Here is a 23,717-nt window from a genome sequence, read left to right on the forward strand (position 1 = left end):
CTCCCCATCCTTTGTTCAATACTCATTTTAAGTTCTTGAATTCCTTGCATAACCGTCGTTAGATCCGTTTGTCCTTTATCTTGCTTCGCCATTGTTGAAAGTCGTCCTCCAGTTGATGGGGAGGCAGGAGCAGAAGTTGATGCGCCAGAAGGTAGAACTTTCTTACTCATTTGAATAACTCAGAATCTTCCCACTCTTTTAATCCAGTTGGCAGTGTAACAATTATAATCCAGTTAGGGAAAGGAAAAACGTAAAAAAGAAAAATCAGTAAAAAAAAACAAAAAACCAAGATTTAAAAAAGGAAAAAAGTTTCAAGGAAAAAAGAAAAATTTCTTTCTTCAGGTTCTTCTAGACCTTAATCCTCAGTTGCAATAGTCAAAAGGAGAGTAAAACCCAATAATATTAAAAAAATAACAATAATAATAAAAGAAAAAGAAAAGAAAAATTCTTCAGGTTCTTCACACCTTAATCCAATTGCGAAATCTCAAGAAAAAAAAACATGGCCACAAAAAAAGAGTATATACATACAAAGGTAAAAAAAAGCAAAAGTCCCCCAAAAAAGAAAAGAAAAAGGAAAAAAGAAACAATATTCTGAGGCTTTCCCTTTAGAGAAAAAAAAATGAAAAATAATAATAATAGTAATAAGCAAAAGTGTACAAATATTACAAAATACTATAGGGTTAAGGAGGAGGGATAAAAGCTAACAACAAGTAAAGCAAAAATCACACTGCATTTTATTTAAACATCCAAGGCTCTTATTATGGCTTCTCCACAAGTTTCAAAGCCAAGCTTCAAACATTCAGTTGATTGTAGAAATCCCAAAGAGACACCTGTGAAAACATTCTCCAGAGTTCCTCTCTCTATCTTATCAACTCAGTGTCCTTGGGAGAGAGTTTCTCACAGTTCTCTCAACTTCAAGTAAAGTATTTTCAAGCCTCTAGTTGGCAGTGTTGCAGAGTTACAAAGTTTCTCAACTCCACTCCCCCTTCTTCCTCCCCTCCAAAAAATAGAAAAAGAAAATATGTATATATATATATGTGTATATTTAAAAAAAGAAAAAATTACTAAAGGGAGCCTCTATTAAAAATATAAACAGTCAAAAAGGGAAGGTAATTATAGAAAAAAAAAAACCAGTCTGGTTACAATTACTAATCACAATAGAAGTTCGCTAGAAAAAAAAAGTAAAAAGCCAAGCCTCATTTTGACATCTCCTAAAAAATCGCCACTAAGTCCATCTTATCAAATTCTGTCAAAAATCTTACAGATTCCTTCTTCTTCTAGGGTGTCCTTATCCCAAATAAAAAAAATAAATCTCACCAGCCGATACACTTTCTCTTTCTTTCTTCTCTTCCTTTCGGAGCTGTCCCTGCTTCAGCAGCTTAATGGCTGCCTCTCCGCCGATGGTAAAGGGGCTTCTTCTGGATCCACCAGGGACTTGCGGTGTCCCTGTGATCAACAGAACGCGCCCCTTACTATCACCGTCTCTACGGGACGGTTTAGGTCCGTTGGGACCGACCAGGGGCGAAGATATCAGCTATAACTTCGGAGCCCCGAAATTACAGCTGTAACGTGGCGACGTGACTCCGCCTTCTCCCAGGGCAAATCGTTTTTATAAAACCTGGTCAAGAAAAATGTAGGAACTAGACCAGGAGTGGGCTTCAAAAATTTCAGCAACGGATTCTCTGCCTGGTTGCTGGGTGGGCGTGGTCATGGTGGGCGTGGCCTAGTCAGCCTCCTTCAGGCTGAGGGGGCATGTTTTCACCTTCCTCGGGCTCCGGAGGCTTTCCTCAAGCCTCTGGAAGGTCGAAAACCACCTCCCCCGGGCTCCGGAGGCCCTCTGGAGGCCGGAAACAGGCCCGATTTCGGATTTTCAGAACTTCCAGGAGCCCACTTTCCCCCCTTCCTAAGCCTCTGCGCAGGCCCTGCCCTTACCTCACATCCAAAATGGGTCACAGGGAGATTCCTGGGAGGGGCAGGGCGGGGTGGGTGGGGCCATCCAGGGGTGAGATTTGACGGTTCACAGAACCAGCCATAACGTTAGCAACAGGTCTGCCCGAACCTGGGCAAACCTGTAACAGCCCACCTCTGAACTAGACTTTCTTGGAATAGGTGTGAGGACTTTATGAATTGATTCTGAAACCAGCAGTGCCGATATTAGTTGTCTGACTTGTCTTGTTGATTATAATTGCATTTTTATTTTACCATTACTGGTGTACATCATGTCAACATTGACATGAAGACCCACGCACACACACAAACAAGGAGAAAAGTGTGAACTTAGGGAGGCTTAGTGCCCATTGGTATGTGATGGCCTTATACCCTCCCTGACTGAAGGTCTCAAGACCATCATTCTCAGAAGGAACATACAAAAAGCTTTGGGTGCAGAGCGCATCTTTAAACACCATAAAGAAGGCACCCTTTTCATTTATTGTTCATTAAATTGCCTTTCATCCAGGATCTCGGGGCAACACAGGTGAAACTTCCTCCTTCAATTTTTCATCATTTATTAGATTGACCTTACGATTTCCTTGCTTGTTTGTCCAGGCACAATGGCTATCGGGTTGGGATGGTTCTTGGTTTTATCGTTTATGGCTCTGTTTCTCATTAACTATCCTTTTAATAAGGTTATCAGGAAAAGGAGGATTTGCTGAGATTAAATTGAGCTGTCTGAGGCAAATATCAGGGTTCTTTCTTGGAATAGGTGCAAGTTATGGTAAAATATGCAAAGTCATTGTCATAAAATGAATTCTGTGAAGTGGAATCTATAAAAAATGCAAAATTAACATTATTGTAAAAGTTGCCATTTTCAGATGGAGAATGAAACAACCTTGCCACAGCTAGCCTGAAAAGCACTTCAGGGGGTCTTACTGCACCACTGTGTTCCCATAACATTGTCTTCCTTGGGGCAACCCAATCTTTTTTTTTTTTCTTGGTGCATTTCAAAGTGCAAAATATCCATTTATGATTTTTAACATCTGAGTTCTTTAGTCTTAGGTCATCTTCCTATTCACAGAAATTCTTGCCTCACCTTACCTCCTGAACTCGTAGTTCCTAGATTTTTCCCTGTACCAACATTTTAGTTTTTGTAGGCTATGGACCAGCCTGATTTCTCCTGCTTATATGAGCTCTGTTCGGTGAACTCATGTGTCACCCAGATTCAAAGTGTGTTCAAGTGAGTCTTCTATCCTTCACAGGGGTTTTAAACTACAAACGACAACTGTAGTTGCAGTGTGGCAGAAACCAACTACAATGTTACACAACTGTAGTTTTCAGCAGGAATGTGCAGAACACTTCAGAGATATATATTTTTTGCCAAGCGTACCCTATTTGCACTGGAAAATGTGTGTCTGCAGGAGTGCGGGGTGAGGAGGAACCAGCATTTTTGTAGCATGATATTTTATTATTCCAGGATCTCTACATAACAGGACTGCTAGTTGGCTCAGGATGTTCCCTGCATGCTTCCAGTATTCCAAGGACAGCAGAAGTAAAAATGATCCCAGTTACCATCAAATGCTTTAGAGCAGGGGTGTCAAACTCAAGACTCATGGGCCAGATCCGGCCTGCGGGACTGTCCTGGAAACAGCAAAGGACTGGCCCACAGTGCCTCTGCCAGCGAAAATGGAGCCTCCCAGGTTCCCTTTTCAGCCACAACAGCCTGCTGCAGCCTTCTGCCAGTGAAAATGGAGCTCCCTGAGGGATGCAGAAGGTCATCGTGGCCAAAAACGGAGCCCAGGCGGGCTCTGCGCGGCATCCTCTAGCTCCATTTTTATTGGAAGAAGTCTGCAGGAGGTTGTTGTGGCTGAAAATGGAGCCTCAATGAGTGACATTGAGCTGACCACACCCACCCCAGCCACCCCCACCCCCGCCCCCACGATCAAACAGAACCCTGATGTGGCCCTCAATGAAATCAAGTTTGACACCCCTGCTTTAGAGGAATTGGGGAATGGTTATGTGAAAGTACTCTCAGGTGGCTGCTTTCCTTGTTCATTGGAGAAAATAATAAAACTTATTGAGAGCATCACACTTAATATGGTGTCTTCTATACCAGGGGTCCCAACCTCTGGGCCACGGCTCACTATCGAGCTGTGGCCTATTTAAAATTGAGCTGCACAAGAGGCGAGCCGGTGTGTGTGTGTGTGTGTGTGTGTGTGTGTGTGTGTGTGTGTGTGTGTGTGAAGCTTCACTCATGTGAGTGGTGCCCCAAAGGCTTCTCTCTTGTGTGAGTGGAGCTATGCACACATAGCTCTATTTCTCTCTCCCACCCCAGCCGGGCCACCAAGCTGCAAAAGTTGGGGACTGCTGTTATACACATTTGATCATTTTGTCTTCAGTAATGCTTTCTACTAATTCACCCAGGACAGATATCAAGCTAAGTAACCTAAAATTTGTAGAACGTCTTTCCTAGTTTTTTTTTTTACAAACAACATTATATTGATAACTTTCCTGTCCTGTTTTTGATAGGACAGGATACTAGGACCAATTTTTGTTAGATCAGTAGTTCCGCATTTGAATTCTTTAAATAACAGATGGATGTAATGTATGCAAAACAAGACTTGATGACTTGATTCTCTGTTTATCACTAAACATTGTTAACTTTGTATCTTACCAGCAGAACCGTCTTTCCTCAAAATTCAGTTTGTTGGTTATTGTCTATACAATCCTACATGGTGCTGGACCAGATGGTCTGTAGAACTATCTCTCCCTAATGATATTTGGTTATCCCATGAGCCCTTCTCTGAAACAATGCCATTTGACAGGACTACAAAGGTGTGTGCCTTTTCTATTGTGTCATTCAACTTCTGGAATGGTTTGATTGCAACGGAAGAGAATATCTATAGTTCAGGACTGAACTGTGGAGTCCTCGGTGCTCTCCAAGCTTAATTGTTTGCTTGCAGACCTTTCATCACCCAACTAGCTAACATCATCAGTGCCAGTGATGGTTGGTTTCAACTTTGTGGGCATTCAGAAAGGCAGTAAAAATGTGACTTTCAGGTCAGGCTTATTGGAGCTTCTCATTTGGAAAGGAACATGAATGAGAGCTTTTGGTCACCTATTTATATCTGGTAACATTGTAATTGAAAGTTTTATATTATATAATGTTCACATTAACCATATACATTCTTTAAATGAATGAATTTATCAATGAATAGGTAAATATTTCCAGTTAAAACATGATTACTGCATATGCTTTACAGTATATCTTCTCTTTGTACTTTTTATATAGCTTCCTTAGTATGCAGCTTTGTACCTTTGATGCAATTAATTATTTATTGGTCTGACTGTATTATACATTTTTTTCAAAATCCATTTCTTATTCCTTATCACCTGGCACTTCTTAAGTGCCCCACTCCCAACAAATGCAGTCATTCTCTTTGAGCAGCAGATCTCTCACCCATAAAGACACACACCCATTAGTAACAACAGTAAGAACCATCTCACATTAAAAACAACAACAAGGAAACAAATAGAATCTACATAATTCCCCAAACACCAAATGCCTTCAAACCGAAAGCCATAAACTATATGCTCCCTGGAAAGAATGCTTCCTGAAGCAGCTTTTATGTTACTAAACCAGAAAAAAAAAAAAACTATAGAGGAAGATGCACACCACAAATTACACCTACATTGGTTCAGCAAGAAAATAACAGGCTCCAATTAGGAAAGCTACTAGGTTAAAAAAAAAAAAAAGCAGAGAAGCTCCAGATTGGAGCAGAGGGGGAAAATCAATGGGCCTTTAATCAGAGAATCTATATGGCTGAAGATCAGATGTGGAAAGCTGCCTGCTGAGATTAATTTAGAGGGAGGAGACTAAGGACATCCTTTATCTTAGCAGTAGCTGCAAGGGGCAGGATGAGCATCTGTGGGGTCTTTTCTATTCCGTTGTGCAACTTTCATCTTTCATTATAGGCCACATATCTAACTTGCAGTATCTTGGAGAGGTCCAAGACTAGATCTCTATTTTTTTTAAAAAAAAGCACTAGAAGAAAGGATGATCCCAAAGGCCAAGGCCTTGTGAAAGCTGATAAAAATCTGCCTCTTCTGGAAGGACTTTATGAATTGATTCTGAAACCAGCAGTGCCAATATTAGTTGTCTGACTTGCCTTGTTGATTATAATTGCATTATTGATTTTACCATTACTGGTGTACATTGTCTATAGCAGGGGTCTCCAACCTTGGCAACTTTAAGACTTGTGGACTTCAACTCCCAGAATTCCTCAGCCAGCTGGCCACCGGGGGAGGTCATCTTTCAGTTCAGAGTTTGATACTCAATTTTACTGTGATACCCTGAGTTGAGTTGATGAGGCTGTAGAAACCTTGTGGATGCTGTTAGGATCTAAATGGAGCTAACTAGGCTGAACTTGAACCCAAGCCAGAGTTGCCATTTATCTATTGAGATTGCCAGTCAGTTTTGGTGTTGAATCTTAAGGAGAACCTTTGCCCAGCTTGGGCCAGTCTGGCCTTTTCTAAAGATGAGGATCTTGTAACAGCAAACCAAAGAGCTCCAATGCACTCCAAATGGAGCTACCTTTGAAGATGACTCAGAAGCTACAATTGGTATAAAATGCAGTGCTCCAGGTTATCATTTTAGAGCTCTTAATGACCTTTGTATTTTCATGAAGGCGCAGAAACTAGGAAGGGGAATTTTGGGGGGTTTCATCTTTCCGGACCAGTCTCCCCACAGACATCAGCAGAGCCCTGATTGTGAGGTTTTCTGGAGAGCTGTAAAACTAGATTGTTCTGGAGTGCTTTGAAAGAAGGGCATCTTGTATGCAGCTATTAAAGAGTAACTACTTAATACTGGAGAAAGCTTGTTTCATAAAGGGTTAATATTGTTATTTGACGATTGTATCAATGTGTTATTGTGGATTTTCTTACTAGAGTGGCAATGACCTGAACAAAATAAATCTGGAGCAGAGCTTATAAACACTTCAATATTCTAAAAGTTGTTTATGCTTTTATCCAACATCCTTTAACCTGCTCCTTCTTCAGATACTTCTCTGCTAAACCAAGACTGTTTTCTTGGTTTAGAATAGCCCTTAAGCTGGATTTAAATGCAGATAAAATAGAGCTTTATAAACCTTTGAATCAGGCCTCTTTACTTTCATTTTTAGAAACCTTCATGCTGCCCCTTCCTTCTATATTTTAAGGCAAATCCCATTTTAACAAGAAAAAATCAACTGATGATTAAAAATAAGCATGAAACCTGACTTACTTTGATTAAACGCTATACACTAATTAAAAATAAGCACAAATGTTGAGGAAATAAAAAAAGAACTTTATTTTAATGTAAACATAGCAGAAATAGAAACCTTTCCTTTCCTGTGCCCCATCCAGACTGAAAATTCTGTTTTGCACAGCCACCAATAGCTACACCAGCTTCCCTCCTTCCATCCTGAGACTGCAGCCACACAAGACATTTCTACCTCACAACTTCCAATATGCAGTGCCTTGTCTCCCTCTCCCAGACTACCCATTGTCACATACCTTCCGAGCAGTGGTGGGATTCAATTTTTTTTTTACTACTGGTTCTGTGTGGGCATGTCTTGGTGGGTGTGTCATGTCTTGGTGGGCATGTCTTGGTGGGTGTGGCAGGGGAAGGATACTGTAAAATCCCCATTCCCTTCCCACTCCTGGGAGAAGGTTACTGCAAAATCCCATTCCTTCCTCATCCCACTAACCTGCTTTCCAGCTCCGTTCTCCTGTGCATGGCGACAAAAGAAGACCCAGCCGATCAACTGTGACTCGGGAGGCAGAGAATAGATGGGGGCGGGGCCAGTCAGAGGTGGTATTTGCCGGTTCTCCGAACTACTCAAAATTTCTGCTACCGGTTCTCCAGAACTGGTCAGAATCTGCTGAATACCACCTCTACTTCCAACTCCATCAGATACATCAGTTGAACAGAATTGTATCTTTTATACTGAACATCTTTCTAATAATTTCACATCCTTCTCCCTCTCCTTAGAATGTCTTCATGCCATTTCACAAAGACAATGGATGCACCCATAAAAACTGTGCGATACAGAATACATCCAAATTGGCACTGATAATCCAGACTTTTTAGTGTTCTTGCAGTGGCCCATGGCCCTTTATTGGGGTGTATTTCAGCATATACTCTATCATCTCTTTTTTTCTCTCTAACGAAATTTTGGTATTAATATTAAAATCAAATGAAACTTAAAGAAAACAGAAAGGAGTAAAAAGTGCAAAGGAAAAGAAATTAAAACAGAGAGAAAAGTAAGAATATAATAAAGATCCATATATACATACATACATACATACATACATACATACATACATACATACATACATACATACATATATATATATATATATATATATATATATATATATATATATATATATATTTGTAGATTTTCACGGGTAGGTCTAGGTGTATTCGGGTCTTTTCCCATGTAAGATTAGGAGTATCTTGGCGACGTTTCGGCGAGGTCCCACTCGCCATCCTCAGGCTGGTGCTTTCGGCATCATGCCAGTGCAAGCAGTGTGTGATTGGAGCTGCCGTCTCTCTATATATACTGATGGGGGGAGGCTGGTGTGCTGGGCTGGTTGGCTGCGCTGCTGCCTCTTGATTGGTTGATGGAGCTGATGTTGATATCATGGGCTGTGTGATGGCCTTGTGAGTTTTGTTGTGGAGATATCCTGGATCTTGTGCTGTAATCCCCTGGGTCGTTTGTTTTGTAGTGATCTTTTTTCCATTAGCCTCTTGTGTTTTAACAGCTTGAGTAATGGATTGTGTGATGGGCTTGCGAGTTCTTTTTTTTTTTTAAAGTAAAAGTTTTATTGACTTTGACAACAAACAAAAACACATAAAACATAAGACATCAAACATAAAAACATCCTCCTCCTTCATAAATTTACAGACAGTGTATCGGTTGGTTTGCCACTCTTTTTTGTGCATCCATTTCATAGTCACCATTGTAATTATGTTACATAATAACTCATATTATCAATCAACAATGATATATCCTAATATTATTATTAAACAATCATTTGACTATAATTTTATTAATTCATACTTAAGCGAGATAACTATAATTTACTTAATTTATTTTATAACAGATCATAAAATCATACCAAGTCTATCTTAATAAAATTTTATAAAGATGTTATCAAAACAAAAGAAAACAAAAAAATGTATATTCATTATTATTTCCTAGGTTTCTAAATATTCTATTATTATATTGTATTATCTAACCATTGATAAAAAAGTTCCCAAACTTCATAAAATTGTTTATCTTCTTGTTCTCTAATTTCAAATGTCAATTTGCTCATTTCAGCACATTCCAATATTTTCTTAATAATTTCTTCCTCTGATGGTATTTTCTCACTCTTCCAATTTTTAGCAAATACAATCCTAGCCGCTGTTAATACATTTACAATCAAATACTTTAAGTTTTTATTATATGTATCAGGTAAGATTCCCAATAAAAAAATCTCTGGTTTCAAATCTATATGTTTCTTTATCATTTTTTCCAACCATATGCGAATTCTAGTCCAGTATTTTCTGGCCTCCTCACAAGTCCACCACATATGGTAATATGAACCAGGTATCTGATGACATTTCCAGCACTTTTCAGATTTATTCTTGAACATTCTTGCTATTCTTGTCGGGGGAAAGTGCCACCTGTAAAACATCTTATACAAATTTTCCTTATATGCTGTTGACATTGTCATTTTATAATTTTGAGACCACAATTTTTGCCATTTCTCTAAATCAATCCCATATCCAAAATTCTTCCAAACAATCATTGTTTCTTCAACTTGTTCTTCCTCTAATTTAATTTCCAGCAAATAACTATATAATTTTTTAATCACTTTTTCATCAGTACCTGTCAAAATCCTATCTAAGTCAGTCAATTTATCATAAAATCCTTCTGTTTTAGAATCTTTAAGATACCTTGAATGTACTTGCGCATATGAAAACCAATTCATCTTTATACCTAGTTCTTCTAAATTTTGCATCGTTTTAAGTTCACCCTTTTCATCCAGTATTTCCCCATATCTGTTTGTTCCTTCTTATATGTTATGGGATAAGAAAAAGCTTCAATAGTTGATAACCAAACTGGAATTTTCAAATAACATTGTTTCTTAATTTTCTCCCAATTCAACCATAACGATTCCTGTATGTAATGCCTTCTAAAATAGCCCTGTGATTTAGTTCCCTTATACCATAGAAAAGCATGCCAGCCCAATAATAAGTCATGTCCTTCTAATGTCAACAATCTAGTCTTTCTTAACGTTATCCATTCTTTGGCCCACATTAAATTTGCAGCTTGGTAACACAACTCCCAATTAGGAAGGCCAAATCCTCCTCTGATTCTAGCATCTTGGCGACGTTTCGGCGAGGTCCCACTCGCCATCCTCAGGCTGGTGCTTTCGGCATCATGCCAGTGCAAGCAGTGTGTGATTGGAGCTGCCGTCTCTCTAATAATACTGGTGGGGGGAGGCTGGTGTGCTGGGCTGGTTGGCTGCGCTGCTGCCTCTTGATTGGTTGATTGAGCTGATGTTGATATCATGGGCTGTGTGATGGCCTTGTGAGTTTTGTTGTGGAGATATCCTGGATTTTGTGCGGTAATCCCCTGGGTCGTTTGTTTTGTAGTGATCTTTTTTCCATTAGCCTCTCGTGTTTCAACAGCTTGAGTAATGGGTTGTGTGATGACCTTGTGAGACTTATTGCTGTGGTATCCTTGGTCTTGTGCTGTGATATCCTGGGTCATTTGCTGTGTTGCAACTTCTTGAGTTCTTGTGGTGTAATTTCCTGAGTTTTCTGATGTGATATCCTGAGCAGGTGGCTGTGATGTAGCATTCTGGGTTTTAGTCTGGCTTCGAGTTTGGGGTCTGGGTCTGTGTTCTTGGCATGTGTCAGCTTGTTTGCTTTTGGGGTCAGGGGGTGCGACAGATGGCAAATCAGCCGTGGTCTGTTTTCTGGATGGTGGTTGTCCTTCGTTTATAGGATGGGCTTGGGCCTGGGTCTGATGAGGGGGGTTGGCGGTGGTGTCCCACGTTGTTTTGGGTCTGGTGTTGGTTTTCGTGGCTGCGACTCATTTGTTGATGAGGGCTAGCTTCCAGATGTCTGGGAGGCAGGAGGTATCGTCCCGTCTATTCATGTTATGGGGGTGTTTCTCTATCTCGATGGCTTCCCTGATTATTCTCTTGATGGAGTGTTCAGTGTTGGATATTAATTTGGTTCCTTTGAAATTAATTTCATGTCCTGTGGCTTTAAGGTGCTGGAAGAGGGAGGAAGTATTTTCTTCTCTTCTGACTGCGTTTTTGTGTTCTGTGATGCGTGCATTTATTCTCCTGTTGGTTTGTCCAATGTATGTGGCTGGGCAATTGTTGCATGGTATTTCATAAACTCCTTGGTTTTCTAGCTGGATCTTGTCTTTGGGGTTTAAGATGTTGGCTATTTTTTGGTCAGTGTCATAGCCAACATCTTAAGAAACCCCAAAGAGAGAGGCTAATGAAAAAAGATCACTACAAAACAAACGACCCAGGAGATTACAGCATATGTATAAAGTGACTTCCAACCTTCATCCTAACAAGTATAATAAAATTAATAATTCTTTACCCTCTCTAAAGTTACATTTATCTCTTCATCCTATGTCTCCTATCTGTAAACAAATCCATAAAACTTCATCTTTTCAGTCCTGGTGTCAGCAGAAAATCCATAAAGGCTAGCCAGAATTAATAATACATCTTAATCAAATAACCCACACTGAGTCCAACTTCCTAAGAAATAGTCTTCAAATGCACTGGTGCATGCCCAACACTCTTCTTTGTATAGAAGCAGGATTCCTTAAATTTGAAGTGAGTGCATATATCAATAGTTCCTAAGTTTGGCTAAAATTCATTGTTTTAGACTTAATCCCATATATTCATCACAAAGGAGCTGGAAGAGAATCCACTTTAATATAGATTCTTCCTTTGTGTATTGATTATAATGAAGTATGACTCATCTAGGAAGAACATCAGACAAGGAGTGTTTGCCATGGAAGAATAAACTGAGGATAGGCTAATTCCCACATTATTCTAGTCACCAGATATAAGCCTGCTAGACATCTCAAACTATTATGCTGAAATTCTGAAGAGCTCTGAGGCTTACATGCTATAATAACTTGCAATGTACAGTTTTAGAAGGGAGATTCCAGAAAATTCTATATCTTTGACAGTGAAAATTGGGAATTCAGCTACCAAAACAACACTCCATTCACTTCTTTACTATCAATCTTACTGCAAATTGGTAATTATTACACTCAATATTATCTCCCTCAATATGATCATTATCTCAATATTTAGGTTAAACTGACTCCTTTTAGCTGATCAGATTGATATATTCTTGTATAATGTCACCAGATTTTGGATACTACCTGGCAAAATCCATCAGGACCCTGCCCAGAACAGTTTGATTTCACAACAGATAGTTCTCTACATATAACCATTCATTTAGGCCATTGAGTGACCAGTCAAAGTTACAATGGTGCTGGGAAAAAAGGGGATTTATGACTGTTTCTCACACTTGCCATCATCCCCATTGTCATGTGTCAGAATTTGGATACTTGGCAACTGGCATGTATTTATGACAGTTGCACTATCCCAGAGTCATGTGATTATCATTTGTAACCTTCCCCTTTTTTGTTATAAAATTTTATTAGATTATACAGTAAGATACCAAATACAAAAGAAAACAGGAAGACAGTGAGGGGAAGTGGGGGGGAAGAGAAGTGAGGAAGGGCTAGGGAAAAGAAAAAAAAAGTGTTGACTTCCAATTCCCTCTGTTGCAGTAAAATAAAGCATTAACATAAAACCACAACTTTTTGCTTTTCCATAGTAATACAGTATATATGGAGCCTCGGTGGCGCAGTGGTTAGTGTGCAGTACTGCAAGCTACTCCTACTGCAATTTGGCAGATCGAATCCCACCAGGCTCAAGGTTGACTCATCCCTCCATCCTTCCGAGGTGGGTAAAATTAAGGACCCAAATTGTTGGGGGCAATAGGCTGACTCTGTACACTGCTTAGAGAGGGCTGTAAAGCACTATAACATGGTATATAAGTCTAAGTGCGGTTGCTATTGCTATAAACTAGCCATTTCTATAAACACATATCTGTCTAATTGATAAGACCCAAAATCAAATTTTCATTTTTTCCCCACCTCAAGCACGAAGTCCAGAAACGGTCTCTATGTGGCAACCAAAGTACTCATATTCTTTTCTTCAATCAAAACGGTCAATTTAGCCATTTCTGCCAACTCCCTCAGCTTTTGTAGCCATTCTTCCACGCTGGGGAATCGAAATGTCCTTCCATTTTGGGGCGTAACCTTCCCAACCAGCTTCCGACAAGCAATGTTAATGGAGGAAGCCAGTTTCGCTGAACAACCACGTGATTCACGGAGCAACTGCAGCAATTTGCTTAACAAATGTGGCAAAAAAATGTTGCATAATGGGCCAAAACTCATTTAACAACTCGCTTAGCAGCAGAAATGCCTCTCTTAGCAGCAGAAATGTTAGCAGTTCAATTGTGGTCATAAGGTCGAGGACTACCTCTGCATTTTTACATTTATCTTATTTTCCTGTTTTATTTTATCAATCTTATTTTATTAAACTTACCTGTTATATTATCCAAGACTGGCTAGCAACTAGAAAAAAATACTTTCACTTTGACACAATGGATGATGTATTCCTGCCTATCTTAACCTGGGTAATTTACATGAATGTCTTAAGTCTCCAGCGAGCTCTTCCTTCAGGGAAGCCACTAAGTGCTGTGCCTGGAACTTCTTATTGCTCAAGAAAATAGGGCACATTTCCAGCACGAACACCATAATTGTGCTTGCTTAGAGATAAACTGCAAGCTGGCAGCACAGAGCCAAAATATACAAAACAATCCTAACCTAAATGAATTTGATGCTCCAGCAGCTTGCAGTAAGAATGAAGGCCAAATGACAACAGCAAAGCCAAGAACAAACAGAGGCCTCAATAACTTAGTAAGAACTATAAGATGAGCTTCAGCAAACTGGAGATTTCCCAAGTACAGCTTATACAAGAGTGGGGGCTTCGCTACCAAAAGGTAAGCCCTTTGCTTAATGTCTATGGAGATTCTCAGTCATCCAGGTAATGGTTGTTCCAAAGGTGCTTTTTCAAGAGGCAACTGGACTTTTTTTTTTTTTTTTTTTGGTTTTTCTTTGAAGACATTTTGTTTCTCACCCAAGAAGCTTCTTCAGCTTCTTGAAGCTTCAAGAGCTGAAGAAGCTTCTTGGATGAGAAGCGAAACTTCTTCAAAGAAAACCCCAAAAAAGACCAGTTGCTTCTTGAAAAAGCACCTTTGGGACAAGCCTTTTGCTTGTTCAACTATCCTTTGGATCAATCCTAGTTCAGAAGCCCTCTTGGTCTCAAGCTCTGGAATTAGCTACATAGGCATGAAAGGTTAATCATCTGTATTTGAGTCACGGTGGCACAGTGGTTAGAGGGCAGTACTGCAGACTACTTCTGCTGCCTGCCGGCTGCCTGCAATTTGGCAGTTCAAATCTCACCAGGCTCAAGGTTGAGTCAGCCTTCCATCCTTCCAAGGTGGGTAAAATGAGGACCCAAATTTTGGGGGGCAATATGCTGGCTCTGTAAACAGCTTAAAAGAGCTGTAAAACTGTATATAAGTCTGTGTTAATAAATAGCTATTGCTATTTAGCAGTAGCAGAAAAATAAGATGTTTTGGCCTATCAAGAAGTTGAGTAAGATGCTGCACAGAAAGTCCCACAAAAAGAAAATGGCTATGCAGGAATTGGGCAAGAGACGTACATCAGATTTCTCAAAAGGATTACATGTAGGACAATGAATAAGTTGGTACAAATGTGTGTAAATAAATTCAAGTGTTAAAAGACTTCAGTCTCTGATGATCCATCCAAATCCAAGGAAATGCTACCTTTGGAACTTCTGCTAGCTTCCTCTTGACTAAAAGAGGAAAGTTGTGTGCTACCAGAGATATTTATACAATCACAGAGCAAGAGGTTCCAGGAGCAGCACTTAAGCAATTTACAATAGCTTACCCAATTTGGCAGTCCCCAAAGCAGTTTGGTTTAATGAAACTCTGAAAATATGGATACCCTGCAGGTTTCATAGATCAGCAACTGTTCACATTTCCCAGGATATTATAGTTGTGTGGATCAGCATGCAATAGGAATCTTTAAAAGAAGAACCCTCAACACTTCACTAAACTATCATTCTAGGATTATGATGCGGGAAATCCAGACCATTAAAATAGCATAAAACCAACATATACTTGGCAGTATAGATAGAACCTGCATTCCCAAGACTTGGCTTAAATTCACCCTTATTTGACACTGATTGTAATTAACAATGAGCAGCCTAATTAAACTCAAAATTGTTTAGTTTATTCAAGGCACTCAAGGCACCTAATAATTAATTGTTACAACCTGATATGTACTTGGAGGCCAATTCTACTGAACTCTTAAGATTCTACCAGATTGGAGCACAAGCACTACTCTTTGAATTACCTTTAAGCATGATAATGATTATGGTTATGTACCATCAAGTCATTTTTGACTCCTATTGACAACGCAGATAGATCTTCTCCATGCATAAAAAATGGAAAAATAAACATGTCTTACCTACTTTCATTGTAGCTGGCTTTCCAGCACACCAGTATTGGTGTCTCTCTCTGCTTTAAAATTATTCATCTACACACAGTACAAGAAAGGCAATACCTCAAAAGATATCCTTTATTGGAAAGTCTGAAGCAGGTTTCATATAAATTACATAGTCGCCACCCCAAAATAAATGTCCTGCCCACATTGACCCCCTTCATTTGACTGAAGATGAAGAGTCAGTGAAGAAAAGAACATTTTTTTTAAAGCAAATCATAAAAATAATCCAAGCCTTGGCCTAATTCCCAGATAGCGATTCCTGTGCCTAGTTTCTTTGCAAGTTTTAACCGCAGTTGAATGGACTGCAAAACACAAGAGAAACATTATGGATTATTAATTTTGCTGAATATACTCTTTAGGGACTGATGGATGGTTTGGGGGGAGAGGTTCACAGAAACAAAAAAAAATCACATATCATAAACAGCTTTCATTTATTATCAGTACAAACCATTAAATGAGTTACAACTTCTACAAATTGCCAGTTAATAATCTGTCAATTTATTCCTCGACAGAGGGAATGTAGCTACTCTATTTTACTAACAAATGTACTGGCCTTTGAACATGAGTAAAATAGCTTCATGTTTTGAATAGAGATGCATACACATCTGTCAGTTTTGGCATCTTTCGGTTTATTTTTTTCCCTCTTAAATTTCTTCTATTCCAATTCCACTGCCAATTTCATTATACCTTTTTAAAAGTTTCCAACCATACATATTTCTGTGTATATGTTTCCCTGTCATATGCGTTTATGCTCAGAGAGTTGCATCTCAAAATAATGAGAATTTAGAAGCACATTGGATAAAATGTTATCAAAATGCAAAGTAAATTCTTTCCAGTTCCTAGTTATGGTGCACCCACTCCATTAAAATCAGATTAGCATACCTTCAAAGTTGGGTAGAAGACTATATGCTTGTTTCCTTTACTTCTGTGGGAGGCCCAAGGAATAAAAGAGAGAGAAAGAAATAGTGTAGTTAATATATGATTCTATAGATAGATACTCTAGTGACAAATACATCTGCTATTTTTTCCCTGCAATGTATTTCCTTCCACAAAACCAGAGGATAGGATTGAGGTAGGAGACTAAGCATGCAACTGAGAAAGAAAAAAAGAATATAGGACAATGTTTGTGGCTTGAGAACATCTTATAATTAGCAAAATAATTAACAACATTCTACAATTTGAAATGCTACATTAAATGCATAAAATATTATTTCAACCCATGGTAGTGGTTCTCTTAGTTTTTCCTTACTTAGCCTGGATTTCTTGCAAAATGAAGACATATAAATTTTCCAGCTGAGATGTTTTTCAAACAAAGTGCTTCAACCTTTCTGATGGGAAACAGATTGAAGGCAGTCAAAACTTCCTCAAGCAAAATATCAAAAGGGAAAGAATTCACTGTGCTTTAAAAACAAGCCAACCTTTGTCTAAATCATTCTATTTCTTTAATATAGAATGGGAAAATAGAGGAAATCACCACTTACAACCATCCAAGAAGGATGGGTATGGAATGCAAAGTTTTCTGAAAAAGTCATTTCTCATATTCCAGAGCACTGCTCAACATTGACTTCTTGGCTCTTACGCCTTCAACATAGGACCAGCCTAACAATTTGTTCCCCAAATCCCACATTGGGGCCAAATTACAATGTAGAAAATAGTGTATTTCAGCAGGGAAATGGCACCAGATTTATTTATTTGACCACCCCTCTTAAGTACAACTCTGGTTGGCTCACAACAACAATAAAATCCAAAAACTATAACATGAGAAACCACAAAAACATAAAGCATAAAACAAACAATAAAACTAACCCTAACCCTAATCAAAACCTGGTGCCTACTTATCCCTTTACAATGTCCTACTGTCAACCATGAAGCTGATCTGGCCGAAGCCATCTTGAGGCTTCAGTGCTGCTACACTGGAGCGAGGGATAGGGAGGGTGGGATTAGAGATAGCTGGGGTTGTGTAGTCAAAATAAAATACTTTCTCTTGGGAACCAAGGATGTTTTCATACCTTGTTCTGACCAAGGCTTCCGAGACCATAATTAAGCACACGCTTAGTTAAAACAACTCTTGTTTTATTTCAACACTGGGAATTATGTTCATTCCCAGCCCATAATGAGTCCCAAACAGTCCCTCAAGATAAGCACCCACCTTTCTCTCCTTTGAATCACTGCCAACAACAAAAGTGCCAAATGAACTATTAAAAAAACCAACCAAAGTACAAAGTCCACACAGAGCTTCAAGGATTAATCCAAACAGAACGAATGACTTTGCTTCCTACAAAGGTTTCTTCACCTTTCCCTGTCCTTTATACCTTATGGGAGGGGCAATCACCTCCCAGCCTTATTCCTGAGTTGCCCCTTTTGTCTTAGCTGCTCCTGCCTTCTAGCAGCTCTGCACACATGCAGACTGGGAACAGACTCCCTTGGTTCCTCTGCCTGCCAGACTCTGGAGGCTCTGGAGTTAGCACACCACTCCCAGATGGTCCTGGCTCCATCTCTGCATTGGACGTAGGACCCTCGTCTGAGTCCTCTCCAAGCTCCTGGACTGGTCCCTTTTCTTCCCCACTGTCCGATTCTGCTGCCGTCTGCACAGGCTGCCGGCAAACCACAACACATCTGGCCAGAGGAAGGTGGAGTGATGTCACCAGACCAGCGGACACTGCATTGATTGGGCCATGTGACTCATTGTTTGGGGTTGAGGGGAAAACTTTTACTGTTAATTAGGTGAAAACCAAGGGGCCCAGAGTTGGTTTACATCAGATATGTGCCAATATGGTATTTCCAATAAAGCTATTCTTTGAGGAATCCACCTGCCTCGGAGTTTTTGCTTGTGATGGATCTATTACTTGGAACCCTGACACCTACAGTCTGTTTCAGATCTGGATCAAGAAACCATTCTGGACTGTTTTTTCCCTTGAAAAATAGGTATGAGTTTAGTTCTGTTTTCTCATAAAATAAAACCTTGAGAATAAACTAATATATATTTTGAGCTTAAAGGAAGTTTTAAATCCAGTTGTCAACAAAAAGAGTTATTAAATGTGTTACATCCAGTTCTCTCACATACAAATGCAGCCACATATAACAATGGATTGGATTAATATGAACAAGTGTTAGTACCTTCACCTACAATAAAATCATCTTATTGTTTTGTTACATGATCAACATGTACTTGACATCTTATCAGTAAAGATTCTGCTATTTATCCAATTTCTTAAAAACCAATATTTTTTTATTGTTTGAAACTTTTAAAAGTAAACAAGATGTTTTATTTCTCTACCTTCAGTCAAAAGGTCATTCTTCCATGAATTTAGATTGTTGAACAGCAGTTTTCCATTTATTGAATTTAATGAACAATAAATAATAGTAACTCACTTTTTATATTCCAAGTAGTGTTCAGCAATTTTTTCAGTCCAGACTAATTTAGGCTTGTGCTCTTTTAATATTTCAATGTATCTAAAAAAGATTTTGTAAAAAAAAAAAAAAGGATGAACATTTCTGAAGTCAAAGATTTTCCTCCCAGAATTTGTGTTATCTTTATTTAATACTGGATAAAATCTTCCAACACACAAATATATAATGCATGATGTTCCATTGCATTAGCTCTACCACCACATGACTGCACATTCCAATCAACTCAGGAATAATTCACTCATTATGTTTTAAAAAAATATTACTCTGATTGTGAAAAAAAACCCACCTCCCTGTAGAATAGGAAACATTTTGCTATATACTCCTCCTTTCATTAAATATTCTCTATTTCTGCAAGTATTTAGTGGGGATTTTTTTTAAAAAAAGCTTTTTATTTCTTTTTTTCATAGTCCCTTCTTAGCCCTTTTATTGCTAAATGAAAAAGCATTGCAGTGTTTAAGCTATTTCCATAATCCTATGGTTTTAGTTCAACACTGGGTAATATGTTTATCTAAGATCTTTACAAATTGCTATCTTATACTCACACGCTACCCAGCTGTAATAAAATCTAATGGATGACCTCTTCTTTCTTTTTAATTCCATGATGTTCTTCGGAGTGGGTGGCCTTTATACTCTGCCCTCTATAGTATTAAAATGTCAGCAAATATTCTCTGAAGGTCAATAGCATTTGCTTATGACAAAATTCATCATTATCAACGTTCACATTCGCCTTCGTTTGAACTGTTACAACTTTCTTTTCTCTATCCTCTCTCTGGTAAGCTGAAGACACACAATAATCTTGGTTCAGGAAGCAGTGTTTTGAGAATTTGTGGAATTTAATGAATGAATGAAAAATCTTACTCTAACAATGTATCTCTTAAGGCAGGGGTCCCCAACCGCGGGCGCGGACCGGCACCGGGCATGAACAAGCCTTACCGGGCCGCTGGTTGCTGGGCGCCGCCATCTTTTTGGTAAAAAAGCAATTTTTCGTCAAAAAGATGGCGCGCAGCGTTGGTGAGCTTTTCCGGTAGAAAGCCATTTCTACCCGAAAAGCTCACCGAGCGCTGGCGCCGCTTTTTTGATCAAAATCACTTCCGTGATGTCATCGGAAGTGATTTTTCGTCAAAAAGATGGCGGCGCCCAGCTGACGCCGGAACCGGGCGCGGCCCAGCTGACGCCGGAACCGGGCCGCGGCGTCGAAAAGGTTGGGGATCCCTGTCTTAAGGGGTTCTAGGAAAGCTAGAAAGTACCAAGAAAACATAGTACAGTATTAATATCTGGGGCTATTTAATTGTCAGAGCATTTTTTGGCAGTGAAATACAACTCTAGAGGTGATCCCATTTCAATTCTTTGAATCCCAAAATTGGGAGGAAAGGTTGTGCTGGTTGTCTAAATCTCTGACACAAGTTTCAAGCTCAGATCTTATTTTTCTGTACTATTTCAAGGCATCACCGCCCATACAGAATAAATTTCAGAGAAATACAATTTTGTTATTGGGGACCAAAAGTGCTGGTTATCCAGGCTGAGCAAATCTGCAGATCTCTCCTCATTTTTACATGAATTACTCATTTTTCATTTTCTAAATCCTCCTTAAATCATCCCTACAATTAACATAAGATACTGCACAGAAGAATTTTTCTACTTGTAATTATATTCAGAGCAATCAACCTTAACTATATATTTTACCAAACTTCTCTTTCCATTCTAAAGTAAACTGATTTCCATCAAATAATAATCAGCTTAGCTCATCTGAAATTTCAACTGATACTATGAATATGTTTGCAGAAATGGAAAACTGCAGGTTTTTTTTAAAAATACATGGCAGCAGCTTAATTTTCAAAAATGTAATTCTAAATAGAAGCAAAGTTTTTATAATTGATGTTTGAAGCCATATTTGACATGAACCCACTATGCTATCTATTGATACAACAATGTAAAGATAATTAAAGTCCTCTGCATGACCAACATCACTATTGAAAGCCTTGGAAGGTTGGAAGGCTGAGTCAACCTTGAGCTGGTCAGGATCGAACTCTTGGCTGTGGGCAGAGTTAGCCTGCCTTACTGCATTCTAACCACTGTGCCATCATGGCTCTGTATATTATTGAAAAGTGGTGGTGATGGTGAGGCCATTACAGAGACTCCCTCTGGAAGCAGATTATATGGGCTCCTTCCAGTGTGGCTCCGTGCCTTGGCATCGGATGGAAATTGCTGTGGTCGCTCTTGTGGATAACCTATATCAGGACCTTGATGGGGGAAAAGTGGGCCTCTTGATGGATCTGTTGCATTCAATAACATTGATCATGATTCAAAAACAGCTCCATATTTGACTTTAAATAGGGTGGCACTGAAAGAGCAAGTACACTATCTGGGAAGGGGGAAGAATCCCCCTGGATTTGTGGCACCTACTGAAACAAGTGAAAGCCATTAAAAGCAGAGCTTATCTGCAAAGCATCTGGCACCTCAGTTCTGACTTTTCCTGGACCACAACATTTTTGCATCAATACCCCTCAGGTTTATCACCTGCACTTGGATTACTGCAGCTAATCATATACGTGGCTGATCCTCAAGATGATTCAGAACTACAGTTGGTAGAACAAAGTAACATACATTTGCACAAATTGCATTAGCTTATGGTAGGCTTTGGGTGCAGTTCAAGGTACTGGCTGTCATGTACAAAGAGCTCTTCCCCAGCTAGCTCTCTAGGAAAGAAAGACGTTTGGTTCCATCAGTAGGTTACAAGGCTCTTTTACTAGAGACAACTGGATGCAGCGAAAGCAAGGTCAGATCTGAAGCTCTCCCCGCTTTGACCAGTTTGTCAGTGCCCAATAGGGTGGTAGCTGGATTTCAGAACAGGACACTTTGAGAAGCAGTTAAGATTCCATTCCCATGTCCTGGCCACCCAAAAGTCCTTGAAGGTGGGCCAGATGAAGCTGGTTTCACACCTCTGCTTCCTGTCTGTGCTGGTCTCTCCCCCCCCATCCTCCTTTTACAAGAGGTCCTTTTCCTCCCCATCCCCCTCCCTCTCAGGATTGTGGCAGGGTGCAGTACAAATGATGGGGAGGGCAGCCTGACATGTTTGTGGTTTGTGTAAGAGTGAAGAGCTTTCCAAAAGGACATGATAAAACTGCTGGCAAACAAAGAATGAATGAGTGAATGATCAGGAATGTTATTACTTCATGTTATGCATTTGTGCTCTCCTTTAAGGTGCTAACTTTGTTTTAAGATGCCTAGAATTGTTTGGTGATTCAGTAGCATGCAAGTAAAGAAAGCAAACAAAATGAAACAGAAAAAAAAAAGAGTTAATTACTGGAACTCTATAAGGGCAGTATCACAGGTTTCCATAGACTACAAATGAAGTAGTGTTTTGTACAACATGGTCAATTTAACAGAACATGTAAAAATTTTATACCATGCTCATCACATTTAGAATACTGTAAATCTTGAATTGATCGCCTTCGCTCCATAATGAAAGAAAGCATACTGTATATAGGGTTGAGATTACAGAAGGGAACCCATCTTTTACTAGGAAGCAACCCTTGTTTCTGTTTCCAACATTACTCTTGAAACCACTTCCATCTGCTGTTTCAAGGAAAGAGCAGATTAAGAGACACATGTCTTTAGCAGCCTCCGTCACCTCAGACCAAGCACACATTCTTCCAACTTGCTTAAGCTCTGAAGATGGGTATCTTGTAGAATCATCTTCTACATCTAGTTTTGTTAGCTTTTGATTATTGCAAGTGGTATGCCATCGACTTATCAGATTCCAGAGTACAAAATCAATGTCTTTGGGGAGGGAGGATAAACTGAAAAAACACACACACCTGTTTCCCATCTTTACTCTTACATTATGGCATTGACTGCAATGAAAAAGTAGCAAGCTCATTGACAGCTTACTATGATGTTGACAAGAGTTTCTGAATCTGGGCCAGACATCCTGGATTTTCCAGAATCTGAATTTGAGATGACTCAGTGATAAAACTAACACTTTATCTTGTCTTGCCTAAGTATGTCTATTACTGCTTAGCCTGTAAATTCAAATTCCCGGGATAAAAGAGTAGACCCAGATTAGTTTGGGAACAGACATTTGTTTTATTGTCATTACAGAGAAGTCAGATATTATTATTATTAGAGGAAAGCAACATAAAATTATTGCATGTGCAATATTTCACCAAGTATGTAATGGCACAAGTAAGATGCGTCTGCTGAGGGAAGAAGGTAGCTGTGGAGCTGTCACTAGTTCTCCGAAGAGACAGGAAATATGGTGGCAGATGTGGGTAAAAGAAAAATAGTCTAAGTAGGTAAAAGGCTGTTCCTTTTTATAGACATACGTGATTCCCAGGGTGTATTTTATAAGCATCTTTTAGCCCTTCAGTCTGGATCTAGTGCTGCTGAATATCAAGTCATTAAAGAAACCTCTCCAGCACAAGTTGATATGTGTTACTAAATCAGAGTTGGTTGGGGCTTCTGGGAATTTCCTTTTTCTGTTGGAAGATTAAAATGGCAGATATTCTCTATGTTTAAATAGAAATGTTTGAGGCGAGATAGCTGTATAATTTACGAGAGGGAGAAGGCTGCTTTAAACATAGAAATATATGCATAAGCATTTCTATACTACATGCTTATATTGCAGAGGCA

The 23,717-nt window shown here is 39.2% G+C and overlaps 1 protein-coding gene across 11 annotated transcripts in view; it reads right to left on the reverse strand.

Moving 5' to 3' along the window:
* Positions 1-15,728: 15,728 nt before the first annotated feature.
* Positions 15,729-23,717, reverse strand: part of CHID1 (chitinase domain containing 1) — a 118,069-nt gene continuing 110,080 nt past the window's right edge. For all 11 annotated transcript variants that reach the window (XM_087950864.1, XM_026668240.2, XM_087950859.1 and 8 more), the window contains 3 exons: positions 19,047-19,127; positions 16,557-16,599; positions 15,729-15,976 (listed from right to left, as the gene is read on the reverse strand). In XM_087950864.1, the coding sequence (XP_087806990.1) occupies positions 15,878-15,976; positions 16,557-16,599; positions 19,047-19,127 (223 nt within the window). In that variant the 3' untranslated portion in view covers positions 15,729-15,877. The remainder of the gene's footprint in view (positions 15,977-16,556; positions 16,600-19,046; positions 19,128-23,717) is intronic.

The sequence above is a fragment of the Notechis scutatus genome, chromosome 1 (assembly GCF_049901735.1).
Source record: "Notechis scutatus isolate UNSWTSFEM ecotype Mainland chromosome 1, rNotScu1.2, whole genome shotgun sequence".
NCBI classification, from domain to species: Eukaryota; Metazoa; Chordata; class Lepidosauria; order Squamata; family Elapidae; genus Notechis; species Notechis scutatus.